The 20,885-nt window shown below is 41.9% G+C and overlaps 1 protein-coding gene across 4 annotated transcripts in view; it reads left to right on the plus strand.

The window, feature by feature from the left end:
* Positions 1 to 20,885, plus strand: part of Med13l (mediator complex subunit 13L) — a 238,373-nt gene that overhangs the window by 159,298 nt on the left and 58,190 nt on the right. For all 4 annotated transcript variants that reach the window (XM_041645984.1, XM_041645993.1, XM_041645991.1 and 1 more), the window contains exon 5: positions 20,131 to 20,276. In XM_041645984.1, the coding sequence (XP_041501918.1) occupies positions 20,131 to 20,276 (146 nt within the window). The remainder of the gene's footprint in view (positions 1 to 20,130; positions 20,277 to 20,885) is intronic.

Here is a 20,885-nt window from a genome sequence, read left to right on the forward strand (position 1 = left end):
GTAAGGTGAGCATCCAAACTGCCTAGGCTCCCACAAAGCCAGTAGCATCAAGAACCCATTGCCATTGTCTTGAGTTCTCAGTAGTCCTCATTGACCGCTATGTTCAGCAAGTCCGGTTTTATCCCATGCTTTTTCAGACCCAGGCCAGCTGGCCTTAGTGGGTTCCCGATAGAACATCCCCATTGTCTCAGTGTGTGGGTGCACCCCTCGCGGTCCTGAGTTCCTTGCTTGTTGTGAGCAGCTCTTGGTATTTAAGAATGGAGCCTGCGTGCTGTCCGACTTAACAGAGATCACTCTCCCTTTTCAGCAGTTGCTCTGAACAGAAGGGGAGATACAGAGTTGCTCCCCTGCTTTTGTGGCATTCTGGCTTGACTTGCTGCCTCTGCTTATCAGAGTGTCTTGGTTTGTGTACTCTTTTTTTTTCGACATGATATTTTTACTGATTATTTGGGAATTCCACATCATGCACCCCCCATCACTCACGTCCCAGTCCTTCCAAGTGTGCCTCCCCTATCTTTCTGAAACCTCCCTCCAAAAGGGGAAAAAAATAAGAAGAAAGAAAAAAGTCCAAAAGCCCAATTTGTGTCAAGGACCCAAGCAGATGTCCTTGTTATGTGCATTCTTGTTTCATGTGCAGTAGATGTTTCTAGCTCCTAGAACACAGAAACTTTAAGAATTGACAGAACTGTTTCATGTCTACACAGAGAAAGTGTATTGTGTGCAGACATGCCTAATTCTGATTCAGGGAATTAAGATATGTGTGTTTGAGTGTGTGCGTGGTCGTTTTCTGAGTATGTACATTCTGGGCTTGCTACAGTGCAGTCACTCCAAGCTGTGCTACGCTTTGGACATGAAGGACCTTGTTCTTCTCTCAGCATCCCAGTCTCAGTTTCCATGGAGTTGTACCCTGGAGAATCTAGTTATGGATTATGGTCTGGGCTTCAACCAATCACTTTAAAAAGCCAGTGTAATGAAAATTCTCAGTTCATTAAATTGAGGTTTACCACAATATTTGTCTTTCAAACAACTTAAATAATTTTTCTTAACTATACTAAGAATGGATCTTAGACCCATGAATCTATTTTGTATATTTCTCTCTGTTAAAAGAAATCTGAATTTTTAAAATATGATTTCTGTTTTGTTTAGTTAAAGTGTTGGCTGAAATTCCCTAAGTTTATGTAATGCCCCTTGCCATTCAAAAGACCCTTCTTGTAATTTTAGTCCTATCTTTTCATGCTCTTTGTCCAGTGCAGTTTATTCTGTAAGACTTAAGTGTTCAGCTGATCAACCTTCCTAAATTGCTTGATAATTTTGGGCAAAATAAGATGTCCATGTGTGATGTGCTTTTTAGGCCCATCTTCTACTAACACTGAAGAGACGGTAAGGTGTGAACGTGTACAAATCTTTGACAAAAAGAGTTTCTAAAAGTGTGAGTTAGGGTTTGCCAGTGTTTGTGGGGAACAACCCACACCTCACACAATCTTTCCCTAGTCCTGTAATTGACTCATATTAGTACTATTTCTGTTTTACACCAAAATTTTAAATACTTTCTCTACAAAAGGCTGGTCAGAGGATTGATCAAATAGCCATTTGGTCATAGGAAACCCATTTATCTGTAGTGACCGACATTCAGACTCTAATAGCTGTGACTTCACATTGAGTTCTCTCATAAGGAGAGGCTCCACAGGGCATTCAGAGGTGTCCTTTGCTGAATGGTCACTTTCTGTGCTGCTGGAGGACAGTTAGCTGTGTGTCAGTACAAAGTGGTGGTGGAAAGCAGCGACTTGTTCTTGGTGTCACAGTGAAGGACAGGCTGGTCGTTTCTATGGTGTTAACTGGTGTGAGAGAAGATTGCAAGTAAAAGCTGCTTTCTGATTGTTAGTATCTTGTTGCCTGAAGAGTCCCACTATACATTCTGTCATGAGTTGTACTTCCTGGTTCAGTTATTTGTAAAATGCGGAGTTTCTTTCGCTTCCCCAATTGTATTCTTTTTAAAAAAAAGTTTTGCGAAGATTTACTTTTGTGTGTATGTGTGTTTTGCCTGAACATATATGTATGTGTGTCACTAGTGTGCAGGGCTGCTAGAAAGTTGTGAGCTGCCATGCGGGTGCTGAGAACAGAACTCAGGTCCTGATAGCACCCACTCTTACCCCTGACCATCTCACCAGCTTTAGTAGTGTCCTGTGGAAGGAGTTCTGTCACTGTCCTTTGAGCTTCCTGATTGACCCTAGCATTTAGACAGTCTCCCTGCCTTGCGCATTATCTCACTGACTCACCTTGGGTGTGTTGTGTCAGAGACTGCTCCCAGGGGCTGCATGCACCCTAAGTACACCCTCCCCTACTGACTTACATAGACTGCTTGCAGTGTACCCTGGTCACCCACAGTCATCACACTGGGTCAGAACATTAGCATTTCCTTCTTGGGAGTCACTGTCTGAGAGGTCCCAGCACATGAGTGAGGTATCCCTAAACAAACCCATAAGGGTTGTTGTTTGCTTACTTATTCATCGCTTTGCATTTCACTCCTTTAGATTTGCATAGGAGTTGTGTAGTGATTGTATGGACTCTTACAGTCTCTATATCTGCAGTTGGCCCCTGTATGTCTCACATAGCAATTGACAGATTCTTCTAAAGGGAAAACCAGACAAAGGAGAATACACCCATGTTATCTACATACACTTAGCCCAGTCATCAGGAAACTGCATAAAAACCTGTTTTGTGACTGGTAGTTTGTTGACTGTGATGATGACTTCATATCTAGGATGAGATCATGATTTCCATCTTGAAATTTGGTCCACTTATTTGATCTTAATTAGTAGTGTTGGGTTTTATTGAGATTAGAAACAGATAATTTCTTTGCTATGAGCTTGGGAGGATTAGTGAGGAATAACTCGTAGTGTTTCTGCCCGTAATTGTTTATAAGCCATAGTTGTTGACCAGATTCTCATGTTGTCATAGTTACATGCCCAGAGAGATGGTTTTCAATGACAGCTCTTCTATCAGACTCTCAGTCAGTCCTTGGATACACTGATGATATTTCAGAGATCAGTCTCTTCCCAGCTCCCTGCACTCTCTCCTTGGGGTCATAGAGCTTGCCAGCACTGTGACTTTCTCCCCCAAGCAGAGGGCTCTCCACAGGGACAGACTATCTTTTCTACATAGAAATTTACTTGGCTAAATTAAAAAAAAATTAAAAGAACAAGACTTATTCATGGGCCATTTAGAAAATTCTTTGTTTTGTTTTGAACTTGACTCTACATCAGGTATTGCTAACGCATGCTGTAGCCACCGCTGTACAAAGTCATTTGCTCTGTACTGAATGAAGATCCGAGCATGAAGTAGAAAGCTGCCTCCTATTGTAACTCGTCACATGTATGACATTTTCAAGAGCATTGTCATTTTGAGTCTCATGAACTCAATGCAGTACTTAGCAAGTTTGTCTAGACAAAGTAGTCTTAAATATGGGTATCCGTTTTGCATGTAGTGGTTAGTCTCTTCAGACTACCCATGAATATCATGTGGAATTTAACTCTATCAGTTAGACTTTAGAGTTGTTCAAGTAAAAGGACACAACCTTGTGGCAGAGAGCCAGACACATGCCACTTTGAGTAAAATATATGTCTTTCTGTTACTTCCCCCTCCCACTGTCTGAGCATCAAGTCATTCTGTCTTAGGTGGGAATGGGAGGGACAAGTCTACAAATCAAGTATCAAGTGAGGACAATAGTTTTATTCCTGGATTATATTTTACACAAAGCCAAAATAAGTACACACACTGTGAAAAGGCAGTTGAAGGATGCACCATTGACTTCATGTTGAGTTGGCCTGTTTTAATTAAGGAAACCATGGCACAGACACTGTATGCTGACATGGTTTAGTGCATACTCTAGTTTTGTGTGAGACTTCTCTGGTAATGTATTTCTTTTTCTATTTCCAAATGTGATTAATGTGCCACATAGTGTTAACTGTGCTCTCTCCCTAAAGACATCAAATGGGAGGCAGCATGTAGAAGCTAAATTATTCGAAGAGGATCAGTGATTGATTTAAATATAAAAGGATTACTTGGTCTCTGAAACAGACTATTAAACTGTACTGTGATCTTGACTGAAAGTGGAAGAATTACAAATGCATTGCAAAGAATAAATTAATATATTTTTGTGGCTTTATCCCTTTCTTTCTGCCTTGCTTTTTGTGGTTGTATACACTCTACTCAATGCTTTTTGTGGTTTACACTACACTCCATTGCATGCTTGTGTGATGCAGAGGGGATTTGCTGTGGTACTGATGGAATAGGATGCAGAACAGAGCATCACTGAGTCCAAGGGAGCTTGGGGAATGCCCACAGACTGGATTATCTAGGAACTCTCACTAGGCATGACTCTGAGCCTGGAAGTCAACTGTTATTGATTGGGAATCTAAAATTTTCATTCTGTGGGACTTTGTTAAAGAGGAACAATGGGTGAATGGGGTCCTTTATCCCTTGTATAACTACAGTGAAGGCTCGGCTGTGGAGGATAAATGGTGTAAGGACACCATAGCCAGAGAAACAAAATAAATAAATAAATAAATTATTTCTAAGCAAACAGTATTACCTTTTCTGATTCTTGCTCACAGATGACACTTGAGCCAGGCATGTGCATCTTTCTGAGACATCTTGCTCATTTCTCCTTTGCAGGGAGAGGAAGCTTGTTTACCCATTTTATGTTGGGATTCTTGTCTGTCCTGCTCTTACATCATGGTCTTGGTGACAGAACAAGTGGGCAATTCAGAATTGTTTGAGACCCAGGTCTTATGTGAGTTTTACCAATAACATCACTCCCGTATTTCGGAACGTAGCCTTCGGATGGTTCGCTTTGCCTTGCCTCACCACATTGTCTCCTCATCATTTGATAGGTATTAACTGTCAGTGTGCCCACATCTACCATTGGCTCTTTGGGTGCTGGTAAATCAAGCACAGCATATTTGAGAGTTCTCGTAGAGAACTAACTGAATTTAAGGGGATCTTCAGAGGGCGTCCCTTTCTCTGTCTGCTTTTACAGTGTGCTGCTTTTCCCAGGGAAGAACCCTGGGGTGAGTTAGTCTTGGCTGTGTGTTTTCTGTGGTGTCTGTGTCCTCACTGGTGCCTGAATTCTCTGGTGTCCCTGGTATGGTATTGAGCAGCATAGCCGTGATGTATATGAAAGTGGGGACAGCATGGATAGCATTCCAGTGATAACTGGTGTGTTCTGCCTCACAGTTTGTGGACATGAGAATGGATTATATATTAAGTGATACTTTAAAAAATCATTTTTCTTACATGTCTCGTCTCTTGGTTAAGTATATACACTTCTTTTAGTTGTCACATTGGTTGATTTTAAGCTCTTTGGTCATTTAAAAAATTATCTTTCAGATTGCTTCATATGCTTCTGACTACTGCCTGCAGAATCAAACCAGACATTCCAAGGTAGAGTTGGAGGAGACAGGTTGCCTCAGCATGATTTTTAACACTTTCTGTCCCAGCCAGTCTGATATGTGAGGCACATGCTCTTAAGTAACTTTTCATGCAGTTTTTCTGAGGCCCCCAAGAGCACCTCTCCAGCTGTCAGAGTCCTCTTGGTTATCCTTTAGGGAGTTGTAATCTACACAGCTGTGGTTGAATTTTAGGCTTGTTACCTGTATTTACCTGCGCTGAAAAGTTTTCTTCTAACTAGATGTTGTTTCATTTAAGCAGTTGCCTAAAATTCAGTAATAAAGCAGAATCATGTGGGGCCTAGGAAATGGCTCAGTTAGCAAAATGCCTGCTGCAAAAACACGAGGAGCTCGGTTCCTAGTCCCCATGTGATAACTGGGTAGAGTACTCTGCATGTAGCTTCAGTGCTTGGGGTGTGGAGACAGGTAAATCCTTGGAGCTCACCAACCAGCCAGCCTAGCTGAATTGATGAGCTCCAGGTTCAGTGAGAGACTGGGTCTCAAAAGAAATAAGGGGCTGAGCAATTGAATAAGACACCCGATGTCAAATTCTGGCTTCCATATGCACTTGTATACACATGCACCACACACATGCACCTGTATATATGCACATACATGTTCATACTCACATGCACACATAGGTGTAAGTGATCACTTGCTTCAGGCTTATTTTTTTAGACATTGCATTTGGAAATTCCAGAAAACATCAGATCTAATTTGTTATTTATTATCATTATTATTGTTACTATTTTTTTATTTTTATTGAGACCAGGTCTCTCTGTGTAATCTTGGTTTCCTGGAACTCACTTTGTAGGCCAGGCTGACCTCAAACTCAGACTCTCCTGCTTCTGCCTCTCAAGTGCTGGGAATAAAGGAAGGCACCACCATCACCCTGGCATCAAGCCCAATTTTAAATGGACGTCACATGGTTTGTTGCTGAAGTCACCCATTGATCTGCCTTCTCTTGTGCTTTCAACTGTTATTGTGTTTGGACAGAATGGTCTCCTGCCTGAGCAGTTTAGTTACTGACATTGTTCTCACTAGAGGGGTGGGATTTGGGTGATTTCTTGCGTAGGCACTGCCGATTGCTTGGTGAAAGCCAGAGAGCTGTGACATCTCTTGTCTTCAGGAAATGGCCAGCTTGTGCTAGAGACTCCACTGCCATTCTTAGCCCTGTGAACAGAGAAGGCAATCAAGAGGGAACGTCTGAACATAGTGTAAAGTGGATGGTGGCATTCTTTCAGCTATTGCTACTATTAATAAAGTTGGTAGGTACGATTGCTAATTACAAATGATGTGATTTCAATTATGGTAAATTTTACCTTTAGAAAAATAATCTTTAAAGACAGATACTTGAATGGAGTAGTCTGATTTGACTAAGTTTAGTAAATTTCAAATAGAATTGTATGTGCAGGATGAAGACATAATCTGCTGCAATAGCAAAGAAAATTCAGGGGAAAATGTACCTCACTTCTCTCTGCCAACTGGAGGTTGAGGGATGTTGACCCATAAGGATCTTATGCTGTCCTACTGTAATGCACTAAGTTCTTCCTCACTGGCTCTTCCTGAGGAGCGCCCAAGGGAGGGGCTCAGTCTATGCCATGGCTTCTCTGTGCTCCTGCTCCTCGGGGTTCATGTTCCTCATCTGGCTTCCACTATGGCTCAGAGTGACATTTCTTGATGCTGGTGTCTTTCTTTGACCTCATTTCTTAGTTCCAGATTTATGTGTCTTAAATTTTATATGATGTTACAACTGCCATGTCCTGCCCACCTCTTTTGGAAGTACGTCACCTGGGCCCTGTGTGTCACTGCTGCTGTTTAGCAGTGCCTCTCTCTCCTGTGGGATGCTGTCATGCCTCCTGGCTGCTCTACCTGTTTCTTTTCTTACCTTGCACAATGCTGTTCAGAAGGATAACCTTTGCAGAATACAGATGAGACCATGACAGATGCTCAGAGCTTAGTCCAGTGTGCTGAGAATGAAAGTCACCTCCATGCTGTTGTTTACACTCTGACAGGCTTAGGATATCTGCCCTTGCTCAGTGCTCTTATCCCATTTTGTACCCTCTCCTGCCAGTCCCTAAGGTCCTGTTCTCCAGACATTCTACATGGCTCTGTATTTAGGCCTCTGGATTAGCCTACCTGCCTCTTTCCTAATGCTCTATTGCTGCTGTCCCCTTTCCCCTCTGAACTCTTTATCATGTCATCTTGTTTTATTTACTTCATAATCGCTCTCCCTCCACTGCACATGTGCACTAAGTTTCTTCCTTTTTAGACTATAACTCCCATGAGCCAGGACCTGGGGCTTTTGGCAGCATAGGCCACTGGGCAGTGCCTCCATGCTGGTACTCAGGACAGGGCTGCATGCTGGCACTCAGGATACACACTGGTGGGAAGAACTAGAAGATGTCTGAGTTACAGAAAATCTTTGGTTAGAGCCTTTTTTCTGAAAACACTTTTCAGGACAGTACTCTCAAAAGTTTAAATGTGGATAATTTTAAGTATTCTCCTTTTTTTTGTAGCAACTAGATACAGATTGTGTGTGTGTGTGTGTGTGTGTGTGTGTGTGTGTCTGTCTGTGTATTTATGTACACACACACACACACTTTCTAGGGTGATTTGCCTAACGGATTGCATGTTTTCTGTTTGTTTCTTTACTTCTGGTGTCTTCTTTGTATTGAGTAATGTCTTTTAGTCAGCTCTGTCCCAACATTCCTTTTTTCCCCCTCAGTTGAATTTTCCCTCCCTATGAAAAGCTTCATGAGCTGCAGATGAGTCACTATGAGCATTGAGCACATTCCAGTATGTAATAGACTTTGGCCTTTCCGCACTGTTACTCTGCTGAAGGAAAGTACCTTGTTTATCTCTGGTGGTTTAAGCTGTTACATCTATGTAATGGATAAGAGAAGATCTTGGGCAGTGCTGTTCCAAAGGTAGAGGAAGCCACCTGTCTGGTGCAGCCCTCTGGCAGTGGAGGAGTTTGGGAAGTAAATGCTTGCTGATGATAGCACACTACCAAATAAGTATGTGCTCCTGTTTACTTTCCTTCTGCTGGAAAACTTTGGCCTCCTCTGTGTAGTGGTGAGTGGGATTTTACAGCAACACTGAGTATGAATGTGAGGCTTGGGCAGGCAAATACCAGATTGTTAGACTACCATTAAAGGACTTGCCACACCACACTGAGTGTCAGCTTATAGCTAAGAGAGATCTGAGAAGGCAGAAAGTACATCCTAGCAGTTTTGCTTTTTTCCCCATTTTGCGAGTGATGTGTTTAGAAACAACTAGCATCACTACTTTGAATAGGGACAGAAAGTAATCCCATGATATTGTATTGACTTGTATATGAAGCATGATTAATAAAAACTCAGAAACAGATATTGGAGTTCAACCTGAAGATCAGAAAAGCAAAGCAGCCAGCCACTGACTCTTACCTCTATCTCAGTTCAAAATGGTGATCTGCCTCCAGGAATCCTGAGAATGAGACTGTGTCTGAGAACTGTCTCCTCCCATATTATATTCCTCTCTAGTTCTGGGATTAAGGGCATGCAGCACTATTACCTGGTTTCTTTGGCAAACTAGTGTAACTACTGGAATTAAAGGTATGTGTCACCACTGCCTGGTCTGTAAGGCTGCCTAGTGTGGCTATTTTACTTTTCTGGTTTTCAGGCAAACTTTATTTATTAAATTGAAATGCCACTACATTTCTCCCTTTTGTCTAAAATAAAGAAGGCTAATATAAGAAAACTATATATAATACGTACAATAACTCTATACAGTGTATACAGGCAATGAATACATCAACAATGTCTAGTTCATCCATATCTATCCTATCATGGTGAGTCCAAAGTCTTATACCCAAATTACTTTCTATCATAACTTGCTTTCTGTGTTAGGTAAAGAAGAAAAACTATAACTATCTAGTCTTCAACTCCCTCAAAGACCCAAGAAGGAAATATTAACTGAGGAAGCAGGAAGTGTGAGCAAGCGACTTCCAAAAATCGTGAATAATGACAGAAACAGTTGGATGCCTGGACAGTCACCCAAGGTTCCTCTGCAACATTGGGGCATCCATCTTCAGCCTATAGGCCTACCATATCCAATCAACTTTTCTGTGAAGCAGGATATTCTGAAGGACTGCCCCTCCTTGTCTTGACAGTGTTTGGCAGTCACTTTATTTTGTGTCCTGCTTGTTCAATTAGGATAGCATACTGTCAGCAGTTGAGGTAAGGGCATTTTCTTGCTCAGTGGCTTACTTTTGCCACAAAAAAAGTAAACTCCATCTGGTGTTTCTTCAATGCCCATTATATTCTCTGAAGTAGATTGGTGCTGCCACAAGCAGACATGTCTCATTGTCACAAAAAAAGAAGAACCTAGGTTTAACATCTTAAATGTATTTTGTAAGTCTCTAAAGTGTTTGAAGATGTCATGTCTGTCTAAAATGTAACTTTGCTTGACCTTGAAAACAGACCTAATGTGACTATAATAAGTTCCATTATAATAGTGACTAATTACTAACCTGCATTTGCTTATTACCCTAAATAGTTGGTAGTAATAATTTTCAAGGACTAGGGATTTGTATTACATTGTTAATTGAACTGTATAGGTACAATACCTTGAACAAGAATAGAAATGTATGTACAATGTGTCTTAACAAAATTAATCTCAAATTTGTATCAGTATACAAAATTTGTATAGAATATACAAAAGTCCAGTCCAATGTAAAATATTTAAAACTAGTAGTTGCTTTTTAAGTGTAGGTTCAATAATCTACCTTTCTATCCTATCATATCTATATCCCCTTTTTTTCTTTTCAAAACAAGATTGTATCTATATCCTTTTTTCTTTTCAGAATAGATTCAGTAACTTCCTTTTTATCTTATATCCTCATAGTTTTCTTTTCGGAGTAGATTCAATAATCTACCCTTTTATCCTATCACCTGTATCCTCCTTTTTATCTTTTCAAAACAAGAACCTTGAATCTAATTTCCTTTGCTTAGCATTTTTCCTGACCATTATCCATAACCATTATCCATAACAACTTGTAACTAACACATTAAACAAAGACAACCATTCATAATCCATTTTGGGGGCAATGTGGGTGTAGCTTTCTCGGCTGATTGGGGGCACTGATAACCTTAGGGGGAATCCAAAGGAAATTTAGGATTATGGTCAAGTCATGACTGGAATATTCTGTGAGGCTGGATCATCTCTGCTAGCAGTCTTGAAGCTGTTCATGGTGTAGAACTCAGAAGAAACTGCATTGGAGGTTCTCTGAAACATAGGATCATCTGGGCCATCCCAGATGATCCAATAAGACTTGGAGATTTTTTCAGGGGGTCTTCCTTGATCAAACCTTATTTTTCTTAACCAAGAATGAATCCACAGCCTCTCACTTCCTGTAGAAACAAAAGCAAAACCCCTTCTCCAAAATAATATATCTTTTTACCTAAATTTTGAAGCCAAGTCATTTTCAAAATATATGGGTTGAATTAATACATATAATCATGTCTTTTAGCAGCTGTGGCTCCTTCCTCAGCAGTCAAACAATTCAAAGACAACACAATAACATACAGTATCCAGATTCTGTGTATATTTCCCATCTTTACATGGAAGCTAAGCAGCTGGAAGCACTAGTTTTTCCAGTTTTTTTCCTGAACCTTAGTGTCTAGGCTTGGGTCTAGCCTGTGATGGTGGCAAAAAAAAAAAAAAAAAAAAAAGCCTCAGGCAAACAGCTTTTTCTTAAATTCATGCCCCAAAAGTTGGGTGCCAAATGAAGCACGATTAATAAAACTCAGAGACAGATATTTGGGTTCAACCTGAAGGTCAGAAAAGCAGAACAGCTAGTCCCCCCCTTTTTTTGGCTAGGTTTGGATTTCAATTAATAGAGCTGTAATAAATTCCACTACACACAAACACACACACATAACACGCACACATACACACACAGATTTTCATTAAGTAATAAAAATCGTAATTAAATGGGGTTTCCTCTGGATCCTTCCCTCATTGTTTTCATGCTTCCTTTTATTCTCAGTGTGCCTAAGGTGGCGGATACATAATCTGAGGCTGAGGAAGAAGAGGTCATACAAGCAGAAGGAACAGAGGGACAGTGAGGCTGGTGGGAGGGCAGTGTAGAGAAACTCCCATTTAGGGAAGCAGAGGTCCCCATGTAGCTGGTTCTTGTTAGGGTTTCTTTTGTGTGGCACTTGGCCGTGGGGTGGCTTCCTGCTTGCTGTTGTACACCTGAGTGATGACAGCATATGCAGCTCCCATCTGCTTTGACTTTCTTGGCAGGTCACACTCCTGCTGCTTGCTGGGTGTGCAAATCTAGGCAGATGTCAGAGGTCTAAATTCTGCCTTGACTGCCACTTAGACTCCCTGTGGGTATCAGAACCTGTCACAATGGTTGGGGCTTTTTGAAAGAACATAAGCACACATTTTATGATTGTAAAATAGACTATAAAATTGGTCTTGTAACTTAGATACAGTTTAGCAGTGGGGTGCCATGCAGGCTGGCAGCCAGATCTGCAAAGCCTTATCTGTTGGTCCTTAATTATGCATAAGGTGTTGGGGTTGAGTGAGGTGTGATAATGAGTCTCTCTCCTATCTGTTCCTATTTCTCATAGTGTCCCCAAAACTTCTGAGAGTCTCTGCTTTGTCTATGGGCAGGGGTGAGTGTGTGTGTGTGTGGTGGGGGGGAAATCTAAGCTTGTGCATTTGTTTATTCTTTAGACAGGCTTCCATTTTGAAGCTCTGACTGACCTAGAACTCACTGTATAGACCAAACTGGCCTCACACTCAACACTGTCTCTACCTCCTGGGTACTGAAATTAAATAACTAGTGTTATCCACCAGGCCTGTAAGCATGACTGTGAATCTCTTATGACAAATACCACTTTAATCTGGATGTTTTCCTACTGAGTGTTAAATAAGCTGTTTAGAGATTGTGGACAGGCTAATCTGGTCTAGTGGTAACTTCAGGAGAAATGCAAATTCAGAACTTTGATAAGCCTGTTCGGATTCTGTGTCCTGATATCTGTTGCCAAGCACACAGCGCTGACGAGAGCAGATCTTGTACCCTTTTTGCGGTCTTAAAAACAGTCTTATATTGCTTTGCTCATCTTGGTTAGCCTCAAACTCTTGCAACCTTTGAACCAAAGTCACTTGAGTTATAGCCCTGTTAAGTGAGGTCCCAAGGAAGAATATTAGTCCTTTAGGTCAGGATGGCACTGCCCTTGCTTTGACCCTGACGTGTGCTGCTCTGGTGCCAGTCCAGGAGCTCTGCAGTCTCAGAGAACTAGTGTGCCACCAAAGGGACAGTTTATTGCCACGAAGTAGCTTAGCACTAAGGATAGGATGGTAGAAAAACTAATTTTGTTCGTATGTGTACACATGTCTGTGTGTGTACCTATGTGCCTGTGTTACTGTGTTTGTGAATTAACAATGTTCAATGTGACCTCGCTGCATTTGAACAGTGTGCTTGGTAACTTTGTAGTGGAGTGGTTCTTCATTGAACTCTGATGGTAATTTAGTAGTTAAAGTTCTGTACTATCTCTCATAACAAAAACATTTGCAGTTGAGGCCTCTGAGGTGATTCAGTAGTGGGTGCTCATTCTGCCAAGTCTGCAGATCTGAATTTGAGCCCAGGACCTACTTGGGAGAGAGAGCTGGCTCCTGCTTGTTGTCCTTCCATGTGTACGTTAATGTTCCTGCAGGGACACACATAAATATAGTTAATTCTGAAATTTAAGAAAAATAAATATGCAGACTAGCATTTTCATTGCCTTGTAGTGATATTTAATTCATTATCGAAAGAGGTAAGAGTTACTAAGATCATCTCAGACTTCTGTGGGATAATGTGCCCAGTTACTGTGCTCTGATGAAGGCTGAGGCCCTGCCAGCAAGAAACAATAGAAGCAAAGGAGGCCACATTTCTCAGGGAAACCATAAAGCATCATCGAGGGCCTTTAGACTGGGGCAAGAGGCTTAGTTAATGACAACTCAAAAAATTCCAAAATGTTAAATTGATGACATAGAAAGCATTTAGATAAAATGATCTGCATGCATTCTGTATTGTGAATCTGTTAGCAAAACACTTTACACCTTGGAAAGAATAGGAGCTTATTAATATTCATAATGCATTTTGAAAGCACATGTAATAGCTGCATTCTGAAAACTCAGTGCAAGGACCCTAAAATTCTTTAAAAGAGTAAAATGATTCTGAGTGTGGCTCTTTCCTCCTTTGTGCGTGTGTGACTGTTCCCAGATGCCCCACTCGGAAGGCAGGCCAGTCCTTCTTGCTTTGTAAGTAAACTGTCTTCAAAGGTGCCTTTTTGGATTTAAAAAAAATAAGTAAACCACTTTAGTAGGAAATCTTTAAAAACACTCAGGGTATACTTCACTCTTACACCACACTGTACTCGAGCAGCATGGTTTGTATTGTGTTTTGTTTTGTTTTGAAAAGATAGCGTCTCACTAAGTAACTCAGGCTAGTCTGAAACTCATCCGAAGCCCAAGCTGACCTCAGCGCACCATACCCCCCTCGCTTAGTAAACTTTGCATTTTCTTGTTTTATTTGTTGTATGCATTTGTGTACACTCGTGGATGTCAGAGGACAGCAGCTTCCTTTCCTCGCTGAGCTGATTCCCAGCTGTCTGCCTTCCACTCTTCCCTCCTGCTGTAGCCTCAGGTGTTACTCACACACTCTGCTTCTGAGCAGCCTGTTCTGTAAGCAACATGAGCTCAGGCAAAGACCTGGTCCTCAGACACAAGAGACGGCTAGGTAGGACTTTTCTTATCAGTTATAGAGTATTGTGTAGTCTATCACTGAATTAATTCACATCTGAACTTTTAAAACTAGAACTGGGTGTGGTGGCACAAGCCTGTAGTTCCAACGATTCTGGAAGCTACAGCAGGAGGATTGCAAGTTCAAAAGCCAGCCTGGGGTAAAAAGCACTGGATGTAGTCTTTGAAGAGCATGTGCATAACATTCCACAGCACTGAGCTCACACAAGGAAAGAGCTGATTTCATCCCGCCCTTAGAATCCCATCTCTCCTAGAAGGGCCATTCGTCCAGGACTTCCACCCTCCAGCTTATTTCCCTCGTAGGGCTGAGTTGCAAGTGCTTACCTTAGTTTCACACCCTGTCATCCTGTAAGCTTCTTGCAGGGACAGTGAGTGTTCATAGCACTTAGCACTTTGGCTGGATGACTGTGTTCTGGTTCGTGTGAGGACTCCCTGGAAGAACAGCTGGTGCAGCAGTGGATATGTGTAAAGAGGAAAGTCAGTTATGGGGCTGGTGTGGGGCATATATGATCAACAGTTATTACAAACCTTGTTTCCTATTAAAGCATTTTATCAAAATTTTGTATATGTTTTTAACCCCAGAACCCTAGATGTTTCTTATTGTCTTAGAAAAGTGGTCGAAGCCGGGCGGTGGTGGCGCACGCCTTTAATCCCAGCACTCGGGAGGCAGAGGCAGGCGGATCTCTGTGAGTTCGAGACCAGCCTGGTCTACAAGAGCTAGTTCCAGGAGAGGCTCCAAAACCACAGAGAAACCCTGTCTCGAAAAACCAAAAAAAAAAAAAAAAAAGAAAAGTGGTCGAAAGTTTTAGAACAAAGGCAAACATTTTAGAAAAAATATTACAAACATAATTAAATATTTATTTTCTGCTCACATCAAGCCCATCTAAAGTGTAGCCCATGACAAATGTAAACTGGCTCAAAACTAACTTAGATGGATGGGACATCTCAAAATGGAAGCCCTCTGGCTGGGACACACACAGAAGTATTTGGCCTGTATTACATCACTTTAAATGGAAAAAAAAAATGAATAGAAGGGCTGATGTTTCTTCTACCAAAAGAGCAGCAGAAGTAAACCCAGGTGTGGTGCAGTGCGGTACCAGCAGTGAGTGTGAAGCCCAGGAGTGTGCGGTGGTCCTGAGGCCAGAGAGCAGCTGGGTGGTGATGTGCCAGGGGTCTTTTACTCCTCATGTTGGGAAGGAGGGGGCCTGCCTGCTGAGCTAGTGAGCGCCTGAGTGGATGGGTTTACTGACACCACTCCCTCTGTATTTACACACCTGTGCACAGGTTCCTCTGAGACACATGAGCGTGTTATTTACAAACCTGTGTACTTTTCTTTCTGAAGACAGGTGAACATGTTATTGAAAACACTGATATCTAGGGACATAGCACAGTGTGTTGATGGGTGAGAGCTTTATAGACCACACTGCCAGTTTTACCCAGGAGTCCTTTGAAACCAACTGTTTTGATGGCTTCTTTGTAACTTGTAATAAAGAGAAGCACCGAGGGAGCAGGACTGGGAAGCATGCAGCAGCCTTCTAAGTCTGGCTGTACGCAAGGAGTTTAGCTCTCGCTTTGAAAACAGTTCAATAAATTGTCTCAATAGCATCAAGGCACTTAAGATGACATTTTATGAACAAATCCCAGGTAATTATTACAACATCTCTTGCTTACACATTTCAAACAGGACACAACTTTATTTTCTTAAAACAGACGGAAAAGATAAAGAACAAACCTAGTAAGGACTTCATTATTATGAGTGCTTCCCAATGGTCGTTATTTTTCTTGAATGCGACTTTTAAAAAATAAAACTCAGGGGCCCAAAAGGTGACTCAGTGATCCAGAAAGCTTACTGCACAACTACAAAGACCTGAGGGGCCATCCCAGCAACAAAAGAATAAGTTGGTGTGGTCTTACACTCACTTGTAATCCTAGTATGTGTCAGGGGTGTCAGAGACAGAAGGATCCACAAATGGGGCACAAACACAAGCTCCAGCTTTGGAGGAAGAACAAGGCAGTGTGCAGTGGCGGGCAAACAACACTCTGTTCACAGTGCACACATAGGTGTGCACATGATAGTATTACATTCACAGTGTTTTTGTGAACGTACACTATCTATTATGTGCATGTGTGTGGTAAGATAGTAACTCAGTCACACAGATTAGAGCTCTCCTACACCACCACCCTTCCGGTCTACTGCCTTCCTTCCTTGCTTCCATTTCTCTTTTACTCTTCCCTTTCCCTTTTGACTTCTTGAAGCTTGTTAGGAATACCAACCCCCTGAGTGGCAGAGACATGGCTCCAGAGTTAATCTTGCTGTTCTTGGGTTGGTTCCAAGCACCCACATGGAGGTTCACAACTCCAGCTCTAGGGATTCAGTGCTTTCTTCTGGCCTCTTCAGACTCATTCGCCGTATCCATGGTGTGCATAAACCTCATGTAGGCCAGCACACATTAAATAAATACACAAGAGTGTCCAGCCCTAAAATACTTCCGTGTAACATCATGTACATCTAGTTGTATTGGTACAGTCCTGATGTTTTCACTGTTGAATTACAGTGGTGTATTACATCTGGTGTATTACATATAAATACACCAGATGGTAGGGATCCAGCCATGTTTGCATGAGCTAGCTAATGGGAACAACACTGACTTCCAAGGCTGATTACAGCTGTGCCTCTGCGAATGCCTCATAACCCTGTCCTCTCTGGAGGAAACTCCCTGGGTTGTATTGAGTGCCCGAGAGAAGTACAGAGCCTGCTGTGGCTGTGCGTCTTTGGAGAAGAGGGGGAGTGGACAACAGCACACTAGTGAGTTAGGACCTGGGGCTAAGTGATGAGATGACACAGACTTTTATCAGTGTGGCCTTTCCTGCCATTTTAGCAATGCCATGACCAAATCATCAGAATGTTGTATCAGGGTCACTAGAACCAAATGAAGTATCATGGATAGTGATCATTCGTAACCGGAGCTAGAGGTAGGGCCTGTCTTGATCGATCTTACCTCAGTTGCTTTCTGTGTGACATGTGGCCAGTATCCACAGATATAAAAAATATTGTGACTCTCCTTTCACTTCCTTCACGGCTAGGCTTTAAAAGTGTGTTGTCCCCCAGAAATGTTATGCCCGTGGGAGCAAACTGTGCCTGTACTTCCTCCGCCTTCCACTTGGTAGAACCTGACCCACTGGAGTGTGCCTGGGTTAGTCTGATCATTTAAGTGGTGGCAGAATGGAGCCTTTGAAGGCAGCAGTCTGCACCTACCATAGTTTCACAGAACGCAAGCGTCCTCAGAGATGCAGTAAGCTGCCACCTGAGTACAGCCACCATCACTGCTGGATGCCATTTCCCCTCCCCACAAATTTGTCTTTCTTTATACTTTTCTTGCCTGGTTTTAATTATCTATTTAAAGAAGACATTTTGTTTTTAAGGTAATCAATGGTAAAAATAAGCGATTTGGCTTTTTTTTTTTTAATTCATGCTTCATTCTTTGTGGGGTATATGAGATATCCAAATGAGTACTGTTTGACATTCACCTAACAGATCCATCTATTTGGTCAACTAACTTTTTAAAAATAAATACATCTTAGCCAATAAGAAGTTAGAAAAAAAATACATCGACTCTGCTATTTTGCACACACTAATCTTTTTGTTGAGTCAAGTGCTTTTGCCTTCTTAAAAATGTCTCCTTTTGGGTGCTTCACACGGTTATTCTGTGTACGGTTTACAAGCTCCACTCTGCTCTCCCCACATCTGCTCCCTGTTTCATTCTCACTCGCTTGCCTTTGCTCCGCTTCTGAAGGGCTTTGTTCACCCCCTTTCTTTCCCTGGAGCGTCTGCGTCAGTGTTGTGACTGCTTACTTCTGTGTGTTTGTGTCTGCCACTGCTTTTGTTCCTGTGCCTCTGTTCTCATTTCTTCTAGGGTAGAGACCCCCACCTTCAGCCCCTTCAGCTCTTTGCAAATGCTTTGCACTTAGTAGCTGATAACGGGCCACATTCATTTTTGTGCACAGTTGATAGTAGAGCTATGTGTGTTGAACACTTATGACTCCCAACAGTTTCTCATAAACCATGGTCCACCGAGAATACTGACTATGCATAGGATGAGTCAGCCCAACCTCCTGGCTGAAAGATAGCCAGTTCATAGTCCGTAAAACTGTGTTTTGGCTCTGTGGTATGCTAGATATTGTAAAAAATTCTTCTCAAATAAACCACACTTTTGTAGTGTTATGCTGACCATCTACTTCCAAGACCAAATGTATCCCATTCTTAAGTAAAGCACAAAACGCCACTTTGTATGAACATGACCGTCAGACACGAACATGTGTGTTTCCCCTTGTGGTAATGATGTGCTTATTTCTGTAAAAGCATTATAATTTTATATCAGAAACAAGGTTTAAGGTTTTTTTTTTGAGGCGTTCTTTGAATATCCCCTGTAATATTTTGAAGGCATTGTGAACAGGAGCTGCTCTCCAGAAGTGACTGCATTGGTGCCATTATACTGGTTCATAGGCAGATGTTCCCAGGAGCTCTTTGAGGAATGAGGGTGTTACTGCTGGCTCAGGGCCAGATTTAACAGCATGGAAAGAAAATGCCACTATCGTAATTTTTCCTTCCATGACACTTCATTTTTAAAAGTCAATTTTTTGCTCATTGCATGTGAAATTGGAGAAGTGAATTGTTTCAGCAGAATTCTGTGACCTGAGATAAATTATAAGTGAGATATACTGGCACACACCTATGGTCTCAGCTACTTGGGAGGCTGAGGCAGTAGGATTTTAAGTTCAAGGCCAGTTTGAGGATTATAGCAGAACTTTATGTGAATAAGTAGATACACACAAAAAAAACCCCAGAATTTAAATTGTAAAAGTAGATTATATAGTTACCCTTATGTCCAGTAGAGACTGCATGCATCCCCAAGTCACGGTATAAGTGCAGGTCCCTCCATTACTGCTTTGTTCTGAAGTAGTCTCCACTGTTTAGTCCAGGCTGACCCCAGAACTTGGTTAGATCTTTCTTCCTCGGACTCCCACGTGTGCTCAGACAACAGGCATATGCCAACCTATTACTACTTTTTTTTAAAAAAATATTTATTTATTATCTGTACAATATTCTGTCTGTGTGTATGTCTGCAGGCCAGAAGAGGGCACCAGATCTCATTACAGATGGTTGTGAGCCACCATGTGGTTGCTGGGAATTGAACTCAGGACCTTTGGAAGAGCAGGAGGCAATGCTCTTAACCGCTGAGCCATCTCTCCAGGCCCTATTACTACTTTTTAAGCCAGTCACTTTAACCCTATAGTAATGCTTTAAGCTATAAATAGGACATTTTTATTATAATGTACTCCAAATAAGCAAAACCATTTTGTTGTTTCTAAAATGGGATAAAATCTTAACTCCTTTGCTTTTTTTAAATCTTATTCATAATCCACTTTTCAAAGTAATTTTAAAAGAATTCTGTTTTCTCCCAGCATTTGGAAGGCAGAGGCAGGCAGAGCTCTGTGAGTTCAAGGCCAGCGTGGTCTACAGAATGAGTTCTAGAACAGCTAGGACTGTTTCATAGAGAAACACTGCCTCAACAAAACAAACAACAACAAAAATCCTGTTTCCTCCTTTATAGGCCTAACAGGGCTTTGAACTGTGCAGGAGGCCCTGTGGGTTCTCCTGTCTCCAGTTGACAAGGGAGCTTCCTGTGCTAATAGGGCACATTCTGCAGAGCACCTGCAAGGTTTAGGAACAGCACCATCAACTGGAGGCTGCTGTTTCTCCCCAGCAGATGCCAGGCAGCTTGGCTGGGTGGCCAGGAGGGTAGAGCTGCATCCAGGTGCTGTCCAGCACTGCTTCTTGCCAAAAGAAAAAAAAATGAGTCTCTGGTTCTTTTTCTTTCAGTGAGCATTTGTCCTGTGCTTTCACGTTCTTTCTTCATGGAGAAAGTAACGTGTGCACAAGCGTGGAGATTGCTCAACATCAGCCCATCTATTTGATCAGCGAGGAGCATTTACACATGGCCCAGTCTTCACCTGCACCATTTCAAGGTGAGTCAGAGGCCATGGGTTTGCTCTTTACCCTTGCCCAGTGGGGTGTTGTCTGCTGTAGGGGAGGGTAGGGTGTACTAGGAGGGGGATTTTGAACATGTGGTTTAGCATGATCAGTTAATGACAAAGAAAAGACCCACTCCCATTCTCAGGTAAGCACATAAATGACATGGACGTAGTAAAGCTGTGTAACTCTCTTCAGAACAAAGTAAGATTGACAAGCATTGAAGGCCACGATCCCCAGGCACTGCACACACCAGCCAAAGGGCTGTCTCTGTGTCTGTTGTTTTGTGGTGAAATAACTGAAAAAGATGGCTGCTTGCCAGTGACGACTAACTTTCCACATTTTATACTAGTTTATAGTTTCTTCAGTGATGTTAACATCAGTATTATTTCCTTTCCATTAGACACTGTGGTGGGTACCTGGTTACAGTCTGACTCCATACGCTGGGATCGTCATCATCTATTATTGTCATTCACTGTCTTACTATCCCAAAATAACTTCATTGTCTTTCTGAGTCCACTAGCATTCTAAATCTGTATCTTAGAAATTCAGAATTTTTCTATGGATATTAGTTTTTAAATGTTAACAACTATGAGAGGGCTCAT

The sequence above is a fragment of the Microtus oregoni genome, unplaced genomic scaffold, assembly GCF_018167655.1.
Source record: "Microtus oregoni isolate MIOR12 unplaced genomic scaffold, Mior012 000003F_ref0000135, whole genome shotgun sequence".
Classification (NCBI taxonomy): Eukaryota; Metazoa; Chordata; class Mammalia; order Rodentia; family Cricetidae; genus Microtus; species Microtus oregoni.